Here is a 17,865-nt window from a genome sequence, read left to right on the forward strand (position 1 = left end):
CAGGACAACGAGGGACAACACGCTCTGCTCTCTGCAATCTGAGGCTGTGCCAACAAACCATCCCTTCTGTGGCAACAAGAAGAGTTTCTCTCTGCCTCCTGGTAGCCAGGCAACCCGAAGGACCCATTCCATCACCTGAGCAAACTCAGGGGACATGCCACGCCAGGCCAGAAGAGCAGCTGACAGAGAGCACCTGCACTTTCTAGGAAGGAAGGCAGAAGGAGGGCCGGAGCTGCCTGCTGAGTCCTCATCCTGAGCACCTGCTCTTACATTCACTGCTTGTAAAACTGGAACCTGCAAGTCTTCCCTTCTTGAAGCTCTCGCCCCTTACTTTGAAAATTGACATTCTCCTTGAAAACTGACATTTGTCCCCTAAAGAGCATAAGGCAAAATAAATAATACATACATACTTTTTGGATTTCACTGGAATGTACTTGGCAAAATCCACAAGGAAACACTCTGTGAGGTAATGGTCTGCTGAAGACACTATTGACTTAATTACAGCCCTGCACCAGCACTTCAGTTCCTCACAATAAACCACACAAACCTACAAAATAAAAAGAAAACTTCAGTGTTAAAACCTCTAGTCATACTCAGAAAATTGTAAGATACTAATGAAAGAAATCAAAAATGACACAAACAGATGGAGAGATATACCACGTTCTTGGATTGGAAGAATCAATATTGTGAAAATGACTATACTGCCCAAAGCAATCTACAGATTCAATGCAATCCCTATCAAATTACCAATGACATTTTTCACAGAATTAGAACAAAAAAACTTACAATTTGTATGGCAACACAAAAGACCATGAATAGCCAAAGCAATTTTGAGAAAGAAAAATGGAGATGGAAGAATCAGGCTCCCTGACTTCAGACTATACTACAAAGCCACAGTAATCAAAACAGTATGGTACTGGCACAAACACAGAAATATATATCAATGGAACAGGATAGAAAGTCCAGAGACAAACCCACACACCTATGGTCACCTGATGGTTGACAAAGGAGGCAAGACTATACAATGGAGAAAAGACAGTCTTTTCAATAAGTGGTGTTGGGAAAACTGGACAGCTACATGTAAAAGAGTGAAATTAGAACACTCCCTAACACCATTCACAAAAATAAACTCAAAATGGATTAAAGACCTAAATGTAAAGCCAGATACTATAAAACTCTTAGAGGAAAACATAGGCAGAACACTCTTGACATAAATAACAGCAAGGTCTTTTTCAAAGCACCCCCTATAGTAATGAAAATAAAAACAAAAATAAACAAATGAGACCTAATTAAACTTAAAAGCTTTTGCACAGCAGAGGAAACCATAAACAAAACAAAAAGACAACCCTCAGAATGGGAGAAAAATATTGGGTTGGCCAAGAAGTTCCTTCAGTTTTGTTTTTCTTTTTTTTAATATTATTATACCACTCTTTTTTTTTTCCTTTGGGTTTATTTATTTATTTATTGCTGTGTTGGGTCTTCGTTTCTGTGCAAGGGCTTTCTCCAGTTGCGGCAAGTGGGGGCCACTCTTCATCGCGGTGCGCAGGCCTCTCACTATCGCGGCCTCTCTTGTTGCAGAGCACAGGCTCCAGACGCGCAGGCTCAGCAATTGTGGCTCACGGGCCTAGTTGCTCCGCGGTATGTGGGATCTTCCCAGACCAGGGCTCGAACCTGCGTCCCCAGCATTGGCAGGCAGATGCTCTGCCACTGCGCCACCAGGGAAGCCCCCCTTCAGTTTTTAAGTAAAAATAAGAGACACATTTTTCATTTTCTCCAAGAACTTTATTGAGCAACGTATTCACCCTTTGGTTCCACTACCTTTCGTGATTTTTCAGGCAACTTCATAATTCCATCTTCCCAAAACTTTTTATCTTTTTGAGCAAAGAACTGTTCCAGGTGCCTTTTACAGTCATCCAGGGAATTGAACATTTTTCCATTAAGAGAATTTTGTAAAAACCTAAATAAATGGAAATCTGGAGGTGCAGTGTCTGGTGCATATGGCGGATGAATGAGAACTTCCCAGCCAAGTTGTAATAGTTTTTGCCTGGTCATGAAAAAAACATGCAGTCTTTGCGTTATCCTGATGGAAGATTATGAGTTTTCTGTTGACTAATCCTGGATGCTTTTTGTCGAGTGCTGCTTTCAGTTGGTCTAATTGGGAGCAGTACTTGTTGGAATTAATCGTTTGGTTTTCCGGCAGGAGCTCATAATAGAGGACTCCCTTCCAATCCCACCATATACACAACATCACCTTCTTTGGATGAAGACCAGCCTTTGGTGTGGTTCGTGGTGATTCATCTCCCTTGCCCCACGATCTCTTCCATTACACATTATTATGCAGTATCCACTTTTCATCGCCTATCACAATTTGTTTAAAAAATGTAACATTTTCAATACATTTCAGTAGAGAATGGATACGGAAATACGGTCAAGAAGGTTTTTTTTTCGCTTAACTTACGTGGAACCCAAACATCAAAGCGATTAACGTAACCAAGCTGGTGCAAATGATTTTCAACGCTTGAGTTGGATATTTTGAGTATGTCAGCTATCTCCCACGTGGTATGACGTTCATTGTTCTCAATCACTGTCTCGATTTGATCGCTATCAACTTCAACTGGTCTACCCGACCGTGGAGCATCGTCCAGTGAGAAATCTCCAGCACGAAACTTCACAAACCATTTTTGACACGTTCAATCAGTCACAGCACCTTCTCCATGAACTGCACAAAATCTTTTTTTTGCGTTTCAGTTGCATTTTCACCTTTCTTGAAATAATAAAGCATAATATGCTGAAAATGTTGCTTTTTTCCTTCCATCTTCAACATTAAAATGGCTACGCAAAAATTCACCAATTTTGATTATTTTTTTTCAATGCATGCTGATATGTCACTATACAATCTAACAAAATTGTTTTGAATGAAGTTAAAGACAACTAAGCACTATTAGAGCCATCTTAGGAAAAAAATGAATGAACCTTTTGGCCAACCCAATATCTGCAAATGAAGCAACTGACAAAGGATTAATCTCCAAAATATACAAAACAGCTCATGCAGCTCAATATCAAAAAAAAAAACCCAACCCAATAAAAAGTGGGTTAGAAGACCTAAATAGACATCTCTCCAAAGAAGACATATAGACAGTTAAAAAGCACATGAAAAGATGCTCAACATCACTAATTATTAGAGAAATGCAAATCAAAACTGCAATGAAGTATCACCTCACACCGGTAAGAATGGCCATCATCAAAAAATCTACAAACAATAAACGCTGGAGGGGGTGTGGAGAAAAGGGAACCCTCCTACACTGTTGGTGGGAATGTAAACTGGTATGGCCACTATGGAGAACAGTATGGAGGTTCCTTAAAAAACTAAAAATAGAACTACCATATGATCCAGCAATCCCTGGGCATATATCCGGAGAAAACCATAATTCGAAAAGACACATGCACCCCAATGTTCATTGCAGCACTATTTTATTGAGCTCAATATTGAGCCAGGACGTGGAAGCAACCTAAATGTCCACCGACAGAGGAATGGATAAAGATGATGTGGTATACATACACAATGTAATATTACTCAGCCGTAAAAAAGAATGAAATAATGCCATTTGCAGCAACATGGATGGACCTAGAGATTGTCATACTGAGTGAAGTAAATCAGACAGAGAAAGACAAATGTCATATGATATCGCTTTTATGTGGAATCCAAAAAAAGAGTACCAATGTACTTACCTACAAAACAGAAATAGAGTTATAGATGTAGAAAACAAACTTATGGTTACCAGGGAGTAAGTGGGGGAGGGGGCGGAGGGATAAGTTGGAAGACTGGGATTAACATATACCCACTGCTATATATAAAATAGATACCTAATAAGGACCTACTGTATAGCACAGAGAACTCTACTCAATACTCTATAATGGCCTATATGGGAAAAGAATCTAAAAAAGAGTGGATGTATGTATAACAGATTCACTTTGTTGTACACCTGCAACTAACATAACGTAAATCAACCATACTACAATAAAAATTTTAAAAATTAAATTAAAAATCTCTAGTCAATAATGAGAGAACTAAAAGGTACTCTCAACATCATCTCATACCTTTTACCTTAAAGACGCAAGGAGGCTGGATCACCCCAAGCTAAACACTGCTTATTGGGAAAACAAGAACACAGGGCACCTGAATTCTATTTCACTGGTTTTCTTACTACAATCACTTTGACTTCTTAACTAAGGAGAATTTTTAGGAAGTGAAATAAGGAAAATGCATTGCCTTACCTTCTTAAATCAGAAAACAAAACTTACAAACAATTGTCAGTCATGTGCCAGGACAACACGAAATCACAACCCCAGGCTCATCTTCCCGGTTCTGCTTCCCATGCCTGTTTACCACCCTCTAACATTTGTTTGCTATCAGCCATAACTGGACGTCAGTGCCATGATGAAGGGGATTTTTGTCTTTTTGTTTACTGCCATATTCCCAGCACCTAGAACAGTGCTTGGCAGGTACTATGTCTTCAAAAACTACTCAGTGAATGACTGCATAAATACCTGCAGCCCCCTTTTAGGGAAACTGCCCTGCTAGAGTGACAGTGCTTGGCATCCTGACTGTCCCATGGGACTGCCAGGCCACAGACAGGCAAACCATATGCTGACCACAGGCTTATAAAGTGGCTCAGCGGGGAGAGCTGTGCCCAACAGGGAAGAAGTGGGACAGTGGAGATCCCTGCCCTTGGGAACTGAAGTTGGAAAACACAGGGCAGCTATTCTGCAAGGGATGTGTTCCTGAGAGCCTCACATAATTCAGGACTCAAATAATTCAAGAGAAATTGTGCCAAAGGATGGAGGGTATTTCTGTTTCATGCTTAAGTCAAAGAAACCTGTAGCTAATAATTCACACAGTCAGTTAACTTTGAAAAGGTGGTATACTAGGGCTTCCTCTAGCCAATAAAGAGATAATTTAAGCATCAAGAAAAATGATTACAACTGATGAATACATTAAAAGCCATGAGTTCAATACAGTACTTAAAAATAACAAGGAGAGAAAAACAAAACAAACCTCTAGATGTAAATGTAGATAACTAGGCACAGGAAAATTAATACGGGAAAGAATCAAGCAATTTTTCCACCTTTCCAGTATTACTTCAGGAAGCCAAACAGTTCTAACAGATGAGGGAAAGTTCTCTATGGAAGAATTCCAGCTCATGAATGCAGAAGCAATGTGAAAATGACCATTTTGCAAGCATAAATGAAAGAGCTGATTTGGGCGGTGGTGGTCACTGGACAGCATTACTAGCTGACGGGAACCACAGGCGGCACTTAGGCTGCCGCCATCTGAATGCAGCGGTCAACCTCAGCATCACCAAAAGTGAGATTCTCTCCCAATTCAATACAAGAGGAACCTCACAGCACCAGTCATTCTTGGCGAAAAAAAGTGACTATAAATGTAATCAAAGCTTTATATTTATCAGTCTGCAGGAAATATAGGGGATGAAGGGAAAAGTTCACCACCACCACAAGGAAGCAACCAGGCTACACAGAACGTGGAATATTTTAAAAGGACAACTTACCTGGTTTCGTTTCTTCAACAAGTAAACGGTGGACTTCCCTGGTGGCGCAGTGGTTAAGAAACCACCTGCCAATACAGGGGACACGGGTTCGATCCCTGGTCCGGGAAGATCCCACATGCCGCGGAGCAACTAAGCCTGTGCGCCACAACTACTGGGCCTGCACTCTAGAGCTTGCGAGCCATAACTACTGAGCTCATGTGCCACAACTACTGAAGCCCGTACGCCTAAAGCCCGTGCTCTGCAACGAAGAGTAGCCCCCACTCACCACAACTAGAGAAAGCCCGTGTGCAGCAACAAAGACCCAACGCAGCCGAAAATAAAATAAATAAATTAAAAAAACAAACAAACAAACAAGTAAATGGCATGGAAAAAATAATGGGTTTTTAAAAAAATTTTATTTATTTTTTTATGGCTGTGTTGGGTCTTCGTTTCTGTGCGAGGGCTTTCTCTAGTCGTGGCAAGCGGGGGCCACTCTTCATCGCGGTGCGCGGGCCTCTCACTATCGCGGCCTCTCTTGTTGCGGAGCGCAGGCTCCAGACGCGCAGGCTCAGTAATTGTGGCTCACGGGCCCAGCTGCTCTGCGGCATATGGGATCTTCCCAGACCAGGGCTCGAACCCATGTCCCCTGCATTGGCAGGCAGATTCTCAACCACTGCGCCACCAGGGAAGGCCCAAAAATAATGTTATTAATGATTATTTAGGGTGGGCTGAGGAATTCAAATCATTTCTAATGTTTCTCATAGTTTATAAATCTTTTCCTATCACACTGTTATAAAAATTCAAATTCTTCTGAGAAATGACTAACCTGCAGAGAGAAGCAGACAATGGGCACAGAGCTGAGGGTGCAGGAAAGGAAGGAGGGGCCACAATGTGGAGTAAGGAAAATAAAACACCACAAGTTGGTCAAAGTCACAAGCAACCAAAAGGGAGGCACTGGCCCTAGACTGGAAACCCCCATGCTCCCTCTGCTAAGGTCCCTGTGACGGATCTAGAATGATCCTCTGGTTCCCAGCCCCAGGACGATGGCTCTATGCCTGAATTTAGATGACACTCCATCTCCTCTTGCCCCATGTGAACCTGATACAAGAACTGTCACTTTCCATGACTAGCCCGACTCTTATACAACCAAATGAACCTAACACAAGGCAATGATCTTAAGCAGTTGAAATACTCTAAAAGTTTTTATCATCTGAGTTGCTAAAACAGTCTACATTTTGAGTAGTATTTCAAGACATGTTGTTTAAAGCACATTTAGATACATACCTGCTCTTCTTCCAACATTAGTGGTTTCATTTCTAAATCTTGACACATGCTGTTATAGAAGTCATTCATGGCACTATTTAGTTTTTGATAGTCAACTTCACTATCTATAACAGGACTACGTCCTTTTATAATAACCCAGAAGCAACTTGGATCTTCGATCTGTAAAATTTTTAAAAGACAAAACAATGCATGATTTAAAAGTGGAACCATAAAATAATAAACCTTAGAATCACAGTAACTGTTTCAAATTTAAGTGCTCTAACAAATTCTTGACAAGTACTTCTGTCTTAAATGGTCAGATAGAAGATAAAAGACCCTCAAACTATCACCTTGTATACCTTAAACTTATATAATGTCATATGTCAATTATACTTCAATAAAACTCAGAAAAACGATAAAAGATGCAAAGATAAAACTCTAAAACACGTAACCAATAATATGTAATTTAGAATCATGTGCTGTGACTGAAAAAGCAAACAGAGATCAATGTCCTTGATCTGTACTTTCAAAATATCCATAACAAAATACAAAAGCAAGGTTCAGAACAGCGTTTTTTGTACTCTATGTCTTTCATAAGAAAGAGAAGGAAATGTGAATGTATGTACATTCTGCTCATGTTAAAATAAAGAAATGGCAGATAAACCAAAAACATACAAATTATTACCTACAGAGGAAGCCAGGAATGGGGTAGAAGGAAGAAGGATGAAAAACTTCTCTGAATGTATCTTATTATCTATTAGTGTTATTAGAAACCAAGATTGTCATCATTAGAGAAAGAATACAAATATAAAATGAAAAGTTAAATTTGAATTGAAAATATCAGTAAGAGCTCATGATTTTTCAAATGTACTGTATTTCCTGTCTACTGAGAGGGCCTAAAAGCAATGACATCCCAAGATTTTGGATCCCAGATACCAGGTGACAGGAGTATATAAGCATTCTATTTTTCTGAATGTTTGAACATTTTTATAATAAATAGTTGGAAAAAAGAACAGCTGGCCATTCTGGTTCCAGTAATGGCAGAGTGGTTCATATGGACTAACCCACCTGCAAGTAACAATGATAAACCCTGGAAAAAAAGAAAATGACAACCTGAAGGCACTGAAGAGTGACCAAAAGCAGGTGGGAGATTCAATCCTTGAAGGGAGGCAACATGGCTGGGTGAGACCCATGTTCATAAACAGCTTTTCCCCTGAAAACAGCCCCAGTCCTGGGGGTGCAGAACACAACGGAAGCAGAAGCCACCCTGTTTGTGGCTTGAGAAACCAGAGAACGGAGTCTGGGGCTGCCAGAGCAGCTGTACATGAAGGGGAGAAATGCTGAGCCACAGAGGGGAGAGCCCTGCAGTCTGCACACAAAACCCCTCAAATCCTCGGCAGAGCCTGAACTGCACGGTGAGACTCCAGGGAGTCCTGGGAGAAGCCACAGTCGGGAGGCTGATGGAAATACAGTTTCAGCTTCTGCCCACGAGAACTGCAGGACTCTGGGCACAGAGTGACTGCCCAAACCTCTGCACTAAGAGGCCACCCAAACTCACAGCATAAGGCCATGTCCCCTCTACAATGCCTGCCTGAGAAAGAACTACTTTTGTCCCAGCCAACGCCTGACACAGGTCCTAGACCTTCCCTTGTCACAGAACTTACTGAAAAGGGCCTCAGCTGTGGAGCCTACCTATCCCTTTGGGATGTGTATGTATCTCCTACCACTCTGGAGTATTCCTTCTCAAGGACCTGATAACCAATTCCTTTGGGATGTAACCATCTGGAAGGACAGGGCCCCGGCCTCCCAGTCTCTGCGGGAATTCAGAAGCCTGGCCCCAGAGGCAGCGGACACAGCTGCCCCACCACAGTGACACTGACCCACCCTCTGTCATTTTCCACTGGAGCCCCTCCCCTCGTCCTCCTCACTCTTCCTTTAAAACGTCCGGTCACCTCCACACAAATTGGAACGGAACTCAGCTCCCTCCCTTACATCAGCAGTCACTGAATACAATCTGTTTTCACTGCTTTAACCAATGTCCGGCTTTGATTCTGTTTGACACTCATCACAGGAAAACGGAGTTTGGAGCAGGAGTTAAGGAGGCTCAGTAAACACCTCAGGCTCCCTGAGAACCCCTGCAGTGCCAGGCCTGAGGAGTAAAGACCATGTTGCAGGACAAAGAGAATGTGCTCTGTCAACAAGGGCAAAATCAAGAGGTCTCCAAAGAACTATAAACCAAGCCTCCCAAAGCGCTGACAGAGCACACAGTAGTTCCCAATCACCACAACCCCCAGGGTAGCATGAACAATACTAGACAGGCAAAGAAATGAGAATGCAGTGCACAGCCAAGGCAAAAAACAGCCAACAGAAAGTGAACCCAAGACTGCCCGGATGTTGAAGTGAACAGGCAAGGACTTAAGCAGCTATTATAAATACCATGTTCAAAAACTTAAGGATAAGATGGCTATAGTGAGTTTGTTTTTTAAAAAGGAGAATTTCACGTAAGAAATGGAAACTATTAAAAAAAAATAACCTTTCAAAAAGGGTAATTCTAGAACCAAAAAGTGAAACAAACAAAATAAAAAATTTATTAGTGGTGTGCTTACCACTCCTACTCAACATTGTGCTGGAGGTCCTAGCCAGTACAATAAGAAAAGATTGTCAGGAAAATGGGAAAAGAAGAAAGAAAAGTGTCTCTATTCACAATAAGAATATCTATGCAGAAAATTCTAAGGAGTCTACCAAAAATATACTAGAACTAATAAGTGACTGTAGCAAGATTCCAGGGTAAAAGGTCATATAATAAATTCAACTGCACGTCTATATTCCAGCAATAAAAATTGGAAATTTAAATTTTAAAAACAGTACCGTATGCAATAGCACCAAAAAGCAGGAATTACTTAGGAATAAATCTAACAAAAAAATGAACAATTTGCATGCTAAAAGGTACAAAACACTGGTGAAATAAATCAAAGAAGGCCTGTAATGCAAATATACTAGGTTCATGGAACGTTAAGATTTTGATTTTCCCCAAAATGGTCTATAAAAAGGACTCAATTCCAGCAGGAGTTGTGAAATCAATAAACTATTCATGAAATTCTTATTGGAAGGGCAAAGGAACTAGAATAGCCCGTATAATTCTGAAAAAGAACAACATAGTTGGAAGACACACTATCTGACTTCAAGACTTAATATAAAGCTGCAGTAATCAGAACTGTGTGGTACTGGAGAAAGCACAGATACATAAATCAACACAACAGAAACAGAGTCACGCATGTGTAGTCAAGTGATTTTCAATAAAGGCACAAAGGCAATTCAATGGAAGGAGGATAGTTTTTTCAACAAACGATGCTGGAACAATTAGATATATGCAAAAAAATGAACCTCGATCCATTCCTTGGATTTTTTCCATACAAAAATTAACTCACATGGATCATTTATCTAAATGTAAAATATAAGACTATAAAAAATGTTTGAGGAATACATGGGGGGAATCTTTGTGACTGTGGTTAGGCAAAGATTTCTTAGATAAAACACCAAAAGTATAATTCGTATAAGCAAAAATTGATAAACCGGACTTAATCCAAATTTAAAACTTCAGCTCTTTGAAAGACATTGTTTAGAGAAGGAAGAGATAAGCCACCAAAGGGGAGAAAATATTTACAAATCACATATTCAACAAAGAACTTTATCCAATATATATAAAGAACTCTACAAAGTCAATAATAAGAAAACAAACCACCAAGTTAGAAGAATGGGCAGATCTGAACAGATACTTGACAAAAAAAGATGGAAGGATGGGCAAACAAACACCTGGAAACATGATTAACACATTTGTCATTAGGGAAATTAAAATTAAAACCACAATGAGATACCAGTAAACACCTACTAGAATGGCTAAAATGTATAAAACTGACAATATCAAGTGCTGGTGAGGATGTAGAGCACTGCTGATGGAAATGTAAAGTGGTACAGTTACTTTGAAAAAGTTTCTCATAAAATTAAACATACAGGTAATCCTACTGATTTACCCATGAAATAAAAACTTGTATTCACACAAAAACCTGTATGCAAAGTTCCTAGCAGCTTTATTTATAATCTCCCTCAACTGGAAACAACTCAAATGGCCTTCAACTGGTGACTGTATAAACAAATTGTCACATGTCCATACAATGGAATACTACTCACTCCTAACAAGTGCCACAACATAGATGAGCCTCCAATGCATTACAGTAAGTCAAAGCAGCTGCACTCAAAGGCTACATACTACTGTATGATTCCATATGCACAATCCCATTTTTATGACATTTTGGAAAAAGGCAAAACTAATAGGGACAGAAGACAAATCAGTGGTTGCCAAGGACTAGAGGTGGGGGAAAGAAATGACTACAAAGGACCACAAGGCAATTTTGGGGGGTGATGGAACTGCTCTGTATTTTGACTGTGGTGGTGATTACATGACTATGCATTTTTCAAAATATCACAGAACTCTACATTAAAAACAACAAAATAGTTTATGGTTAAAAAAGATATGTAGCAAATATGGCAAAATATTAAAATCTGGCAAAGCTAGGTGATAGATGTCCAGGTGTTTATTCTATACTTTTTTGTATGTCTAGAGTATTTCCTAATAAAAGTTGGATTTTTAAATTATTTTTCATCAAAAGTAATGATTTTTTTTAAAAGCTTCTTGTCTTCTGACGTGGCATCACCTATGCAGTATTTTACTAAAAATGTTTAACCTGAACACAATCATGAGGAAACAGATAAATCCAGCTTGAAGGGTATTTTGCAAAGCAACTGCCCTTTCTCTTCATAAATTTCAATGACATCAAAGATACAAAAAAGCCAGAGAACTGACCCAAATTCAAGGGGAATAAAAGGCCATGACAATTAAATGCAATGTATAATTTTTTATTGGATCCTGGGTCAGAGAAAACAAGTTACAGAATACATTATTGGCACAGTTGGAGAAATTTGAGTATGGATTTTATATTAGTGTATCAATGTTACATTTCTCAAGTGTGATAATTATATTGTGGTTATGTAAGCGAAAGTCTTTGTTCTTAGGAAACACACGCATAAGTATTTAGAGTTTATAACTAATTCTCAAATGGTTCGGCAAAAGAAGTCAACAATTTTATATACATATATTATTAAGAAATATGCAAATATGACAAGATGTTAACAATTGTTGACTCTAGGTATAGAGTATATGGTTATTCTCAATATTGTTTTTGTAACTTGTTTTCGAGTTTGAAAATCTTCAAAATATTAAGATGGGGAAAGATGTTTAAAAATATTTTTAAGGCATCATAGATAATTTGAAGTTTCTAGATTGTTTCAATTTTTTTTTTAATCTGCTACTAAAACCTAAAAAATGTAGGCCAGGTTCAGTTTTACCCGCCAGAAGAACAAGTGGCTCAAGCTGCAATTTCTTCCACGTGCTTTACCAGGCAGGGATGGGCTCACAATTCCTCCCACCCCGTCTCTTACACCAAAGTTGGGGCCTGCTGCTTCCCGCCAATGCCATACCAGCCAACGCAGTCACCAGCCTTACACATTTTTTTCCCTGCATGTCTACGTTATTTCCATTAGAAAAGTAACATCTGTATAATATTTTGGTCCACTTTCTTCTCCTTACCTCTACCATTCAAACTTGAATACTTTATTTTTACTCAAGTAAAAGTTGAATCAACTATCTGGCATGAGAACTAAATATCTCACATCATTAAATTAATAGGATTTAATTGAATTAAAGTGTGTTCTTTATTATTTCTCAGGAATAGTAACTCATGTTTCCTACATGTTATTTCCCTTTACTTTCATTTATCTGGGTAACTATGGAATGAGTGTCTCTTTTCCCACATTCAGTAACATGAGTGGGTGTGAGTATAATTTATAACATCAGTAATTGGACTCATTGTTAATCATCAGTTCATGTTCAATTCCCCTTAGTATATGGTATTTGCATAATAACTTCAGATATTTTAGTCAAGTTTACTTTCCAACATCAATTATAAAAATTAAGATGTTAATTTTAAAACATTATGAAAATCCCAGACTAAATAGCACTTGGCCCACTTTTGGTCATACTGTCGTGAGAGGTCCCTGGGCAGCTACTGCTTCAATCTCAATCCAGTCTCCTAAGAACAAAGCAGCAACCTGGTAAGCAGCTCCAGCAGGAAAACCACTCCTGACATTCTGTTTGTGGATTTCACTGACGGTACTGAAGTCATACACTCAGCCAGCAGAACAGCTGCTTCTACCACATTATTGAGGTCACAACCTGCAGCTTTCAGAATCTCACCCCTATTTCCAAGCCTTGTTTAGCTCCTTCTGTCACCCCTCCTGGCACAAGCTGTCCCCTTGAAGGGTCCATACCTAGCTGTCTTGAAATGTAAGTGATCCTTTCCACTAACAAAGCTTGACTGCAGGACCAATGGCCTTGGGGCTTTCCCTGTGCTGCTCACCTTTCTGATCAAGGATGACATGACATCCTTTTCTCCCGCAGTGCTTCTGGGTCTCACTGCATTCTGCCTTCCTCACTTCTGACACAACTGCATGTTGCCTGGGCTGCTTCCTTTATATATATTTTTAATCAACACCTTTTTTTCCCTTAGCCGCATCCTAACAGGTCTGTAATGCTAGTTATGATGTTTTTATTTCTAAAATATATTACAAATACATAACTGTTAAAATTTTTTAATTTATTTTTAATCGTGATAAAATACACATAAAATTTACCATCTTAACCATATTCAGTAGCATTAACTACATTCATATTGTTGTGCTATCTTGATCACCATCCATCTCCAGAACCTTTTTCATCTTGCAAAACTAAAACTCTATATCCATTAAACAGTAACTCCCCATGCCCTCCCCAGCCCCTGGCAACCACCATTCTGTTTTCTGTCTTTATGAATTTGACTGCTCTAGGAACCTCATATAAGTGGAATCGTGCAGTATTTGTCCCTTTGTAATTGGTTTATTTCACTTAACATGATGTCTTCAAGATTCATCCATGTTGTAGCATATATCAGAATTTCCATCCTTTTTAAGGCTGAATAATATTCCATTGTATGTATATACTATATTTTGCTTATCCATTCATCTGTTGGTAAAAACTTGGGGGAAAAAATTTATCCACGTAAAAGCTAAATTAATCTGGAAAACTAGAGCTGGTAATGGTACCACACTTGAGGAAATACTCCTATATTGGATAGAAAATTTGCTCTGAGTGTGAGCAGGGTAAGAACCGGCAGTGGGGCCAGACCAGAGCTGAGGGGGTAGAGAAAAGGGTTCTTGGGTCCAACTGAGAAAAAAGGGGTTCCCAAGTTAGAGACAGTGAGAGTCCAGCAACTCCTTCCAAAGTTCTGCCCCAATGGATTTGCACATGGCAGCATCTGTACCCCCTGGAAGAGCCCTGTCTTTCTAAAGGAGAAATCAGACTATTTAGGGAAGGTGGTGGAGAGGAGCTTGCCAGTTACATCTCAAAACCCTAAAAGTCTCAGAGCAAATCCTCTGTAAGAATCAGCTGCTTCAAACGCTTGTGAATCTGTTGGTATAAACTACATAAAACAGGAGCAGGAAGGTTGATTTTTTTTTTTTTTTTCCTAAATGCCATCATGCCTCTCCTCTGCCCACTGAAGTATGATCTTTTCCAAAAAGTTCTTTATATTTCCTTTTCCCAATACCCACCCCTTTGCTCTGGTTTGTAAACTCCTTCCTGCAAGTACACACCGTGAACACACTATGTGCTTTCCCAGTCTCTGGCATCATTAAGGAGCACGCACCTCACTCAAAGGAGAAGCTGCAGTTCGGGTCACTCTGCAGGCCCCCTCCGGGGCGAACCCCCGCTGCGCCCCCGACTCCAAGGTCTCGAGTCCCGAGGAGCCCGCGTGGGGAGGGGGTGGCCGCCAGAGTCCTGGGGCGCGAGCGGGCAGGGGTCCCCACGAGTGCAGCCGGGACGGGCGTGTGTTCGGAGAGATACAGGTCACCCACGCCCCTGTCCAATGCAGGTGGGGACCGGCCGGAGAGGACCCGCGTCGGGGGAGAGTAATAGGTCAACGGACCGGGGGCGCGAGGGGGGCCTCACCCAGCGCCGAACCGGGACCGGGAGAAGAGGTCAGAGTCCGTCCCTCCCGCTGAGGTTTTAGATACAGGACACCTACATCAATCCGAATTTCGGAGAAACAACGAATGATTTTTTACTCTAAGTATATCCCAAATACTGCATGGGGCAGCCTTGAACGAAAATTTCCCGTTGTTTATCTGAAATTAAGCGTCCGGGATCTCATCCGGCACCCCTTCCCGCGGGTCCCCACCCGGGGCGGACCCTGCACGGGGAGCGGGTGAACGGCCGGGCTCAGGGGCTTCGCGCTCGCTCACCTTCAGCACCAGGACCTGGAGCATCTTCCCCGAGCCTCGCAGGCCACCCGGCAGACTCGCCCCGGAAAAACGCGCAGCGTAGCGGCCGCGCCCGGCTCCTGGTCTCCCCGTCGCTACTCCCTCGAGATGAACTTTTGGGGGCGAAAACGGAGTCTCCTGCAGGGCCGGCCTCCGCGGAGGCGCGCCTCCTCCCCAGGTCAGCGCCGCGGAGCCCGCGCGCCCAGCCCTGGCCCCGCAGCCCTGGCCCAGCACCGCAGCGAACCGCAGGCCACGCGCAGTCCTCCAACCTCGACGCCGGCGAGGGCGCGCTAGGGCTCCCGCCCCCCCCCTGCGCCCGCCCCCAGCCAACGCACACCTGGAGGATTCCAGAACCCACGTGGTGCGCCAACCGCCAGCACAACTGGCCGCCGCCCTGCTCACAGCGCTCGGGGGCGGCGGGGGGCGGAGCTGCGTGGGGCGTCACGTGGCTCGCTCCCTGGGTCCTCGCGAGCGCTCACATGAAGCCTTCAGTTTTAAATGTAAGTTTGAGTTCACGAGGTCAGGTAAACATGTGCTTAAAGCCCCAAGCAGGAAAAATGTGCTGCTAGTCTGGAGGAAAGCACAACGCAAGGTACATGAAGTTCACATGTTACTGAATGGGGCTAACCAGGCCTCGCCCCCCCAGTCACCCGGCCCAGATCACCTGAAAGCTCCAGACCTTGTCAAAAAAAAAAAAAAAAAAAAAGGGAAATCACCAGGTCGAATTTAAACAGGAGGTCTCAGAGGCAGTTCCCAAGCCCCGAAGAAGATGCAGCGTACAGCCCTCTCCCAGTTTTTTGTTTTTCTTTATTTTTTACTTTTCGGCCGCACTTCAGGGCATGCGGGACCTTAGTTCCTCCACCAGAGATGGAACCCTTGCCCCCTGCAGTGGTAGCACACAATCTTAACCCCTGGACCTCCAGGGAAGTTCCAGCCCTCTCCCAGTTCTTTGTGTGGGGTTAACACTTTTTTCCTTTGACTAGGTACCATGCTACAATATGGTGTTTCCCAAACTTTTCACAGCGTGCCTCACAGAAAATGAAAATATTTATATATCACACTGAGATGAAGAGTCAAGATTGTTGAAATGGGAACTCACTGCATGGCGCTCCAGCCACCCAGGCCTCTTGAGGCTGAAGGGGGTCAATATCTGTACCTGTCTCCCCACTCCCCCAATTAGTGGGAAGCACTTTTAAAGTAATGAAAAGATAAGAAGATGAAACATAAGAAGATGAAAAGATTTTAATAAGGTGCATTTTTATAAGATGGTTAAATCCTGGTACCAAAACCTGATCAAGATAACACAACTACAGACTAATGTAGGTGCTGAAATCCCATATAAAATGCTACCAAGTAAAACCCAGGACAAATTAAAAAAAAAAAATTTAAGCCATGGCCAGGAAGGCTGTAAGGCTTATTCCAGGAATGCAGGAAGGTTTAATATCCGTCAGTCAGAAACATGGCTAGCTCATGGCACAGCAAGCAACCAAAAGCTGTCGTGAGCAGACTGGTTCTTGAAGGCACCATGGGGGTAATGATAGGTCTCTCCCATCACAGGAATGAAATTCTCATTCTGCAAAGGGCTTAGTGGAGAGTGATCTGTTCTTATATTTTTTTGCTCCCCACCCCCAAGAGAAGGGAGAAAAGGAGAGAAGACAAAGCATTAGGAATGGCAAGAGGGGGAGTCTGAGATAGCAGGACCTGCCGTCATGCTCAGACCAGTCTCTCCTGTCGGTGTGCTCACGGTAGGGTGAGAGGTATCGGTAGGAGCTGATCTAAGTTTTCCAGTACTGACATAATTCTGAAAAATGGGCACCAGGAGGACACTCTTTGCTCCCCTCCCTCCCAGATCTCTCCCCCACCAAATGTAGTTCAAACGATCTTACCCTGGAGTCATCAATTCTCAAAGGCAGCCTATACTTCCCCCGTTTTAAAATATTCTCCTTTTTACAAAAGAGGAATAAAAAACAAGTTTGGCTTCATCATTTTGTCAGCTGATTTTTTTTTAATTTATTTATTTAATTTATTTTGGGCTGCGTTGGGTCTTTGTTGCTGCGCGCGGGCTTTCTCTAGTTGCGGCGAGTGGGGTCTACTCCGTTGTGGTGGGCGTGCTTCTCATTGCGGTGGCTTCTCTTGTTGCGGAGCACGGGCTCTAGGCACGCAGGCTTCACTAGTTGTGGCTCACGGGCTCTAGAGCACAGGCTCAGTAGGTGTGGTGCACAGGCTTAGTTGCTCCGCGGCATGTGGGATCTTCCCGGACCAGGGCTCGAACCCGTGTACCCTGCATTGGCAGGCAGATTCTTAACCACTGCACCACGAGGGAAGCCCTAGAAGAACTTTTAAAGTTGTATTTATTTTGCATCAGTTGAGAGGGAATGAACTTTTGCAGTTATGTCATTCAACCCAAAAGCAGAAGCCTGATGCCTGTCCAGGGTTTTTCCCAGACGCCTCAGTTATCTTTTATGGACTTGTTCTGTGCATCAGAGAAGGCATTTGTCATGGTTCCCACTAATAGTATACATCTGTCAGATTATCCTTGTTTCTAATGTATTTTTTCCATAGCTTAATATTGTGTTACTCACTGCAAGATTCTCGTATCTTCATTTTTAACTGTATATATCAAACTAAAATTAACTTTTATTTATTG

The 17,865-nt window shown here is 42.0% G+C and overlaps 1 protein-coding gene and 1 pseudogene across 5 annotated transcripts in view; both read right to left on the reverse strand.

The window, feature by feature from the left end:
- The window catches only part of TDRD12 (tudor domain containing 12), an 81,697-nt gene extending 66,163 nt beyond the window's left edge, over positions 1-15,534 (reverse strand). For 2 of the 4 annotated variants that reach the window (XM_082437563.1, XM_082437564.1), the window contains exons 1-3: positions 15,201-15,534; positions 6,831-6,989; positions 411-547 (exon numbers count right to left, since the gene is read on the reverse strand). In XM_082437563.1, coding sequence (XP_082293689.1) covers positions 411-547; positions 6,831-6,989; positions 15,201-15,224 — 320 coding nt within the window. In that variant the 5' untranslated portion in view covers positions 15,225-15,534. Of the gene's footprint in view, positions 1-410; positions 548-6,830; positions 9,594-15,200 lie in introns of those variants that run through there. The other 2 variants (XM_082437562.1, XM_082437561.1) reach the window with 1 other exon arrangement.
- LOC309648680 (2-iminobutanoate/2-iminopropanoate deaminase pseudogene) lies at positions 12,354-14,799 on the reverse strand (annotated as a pseudogene). Its single transcript has one exon. The product of its transcript is annotated as a 2-iminobutanoate/2-iminopropanoate deaminase pseudogene (transcript).
- Positions 15,535-17,865: the final 2,331 nt, after the last annotated feature.

Source organism: Balaenoptera physalus, assembly GCF_965194825.1.
Source record: "Balaenoptera physalus genome assembly, chromosome: 19".
NCBI classification, from domain to species: Eukaryota; Metazoa; Chordata; class Mammalia; order Artiodactyla; family Balaenopteridae; genus Balaenoptera; species Balaenoptera physalus.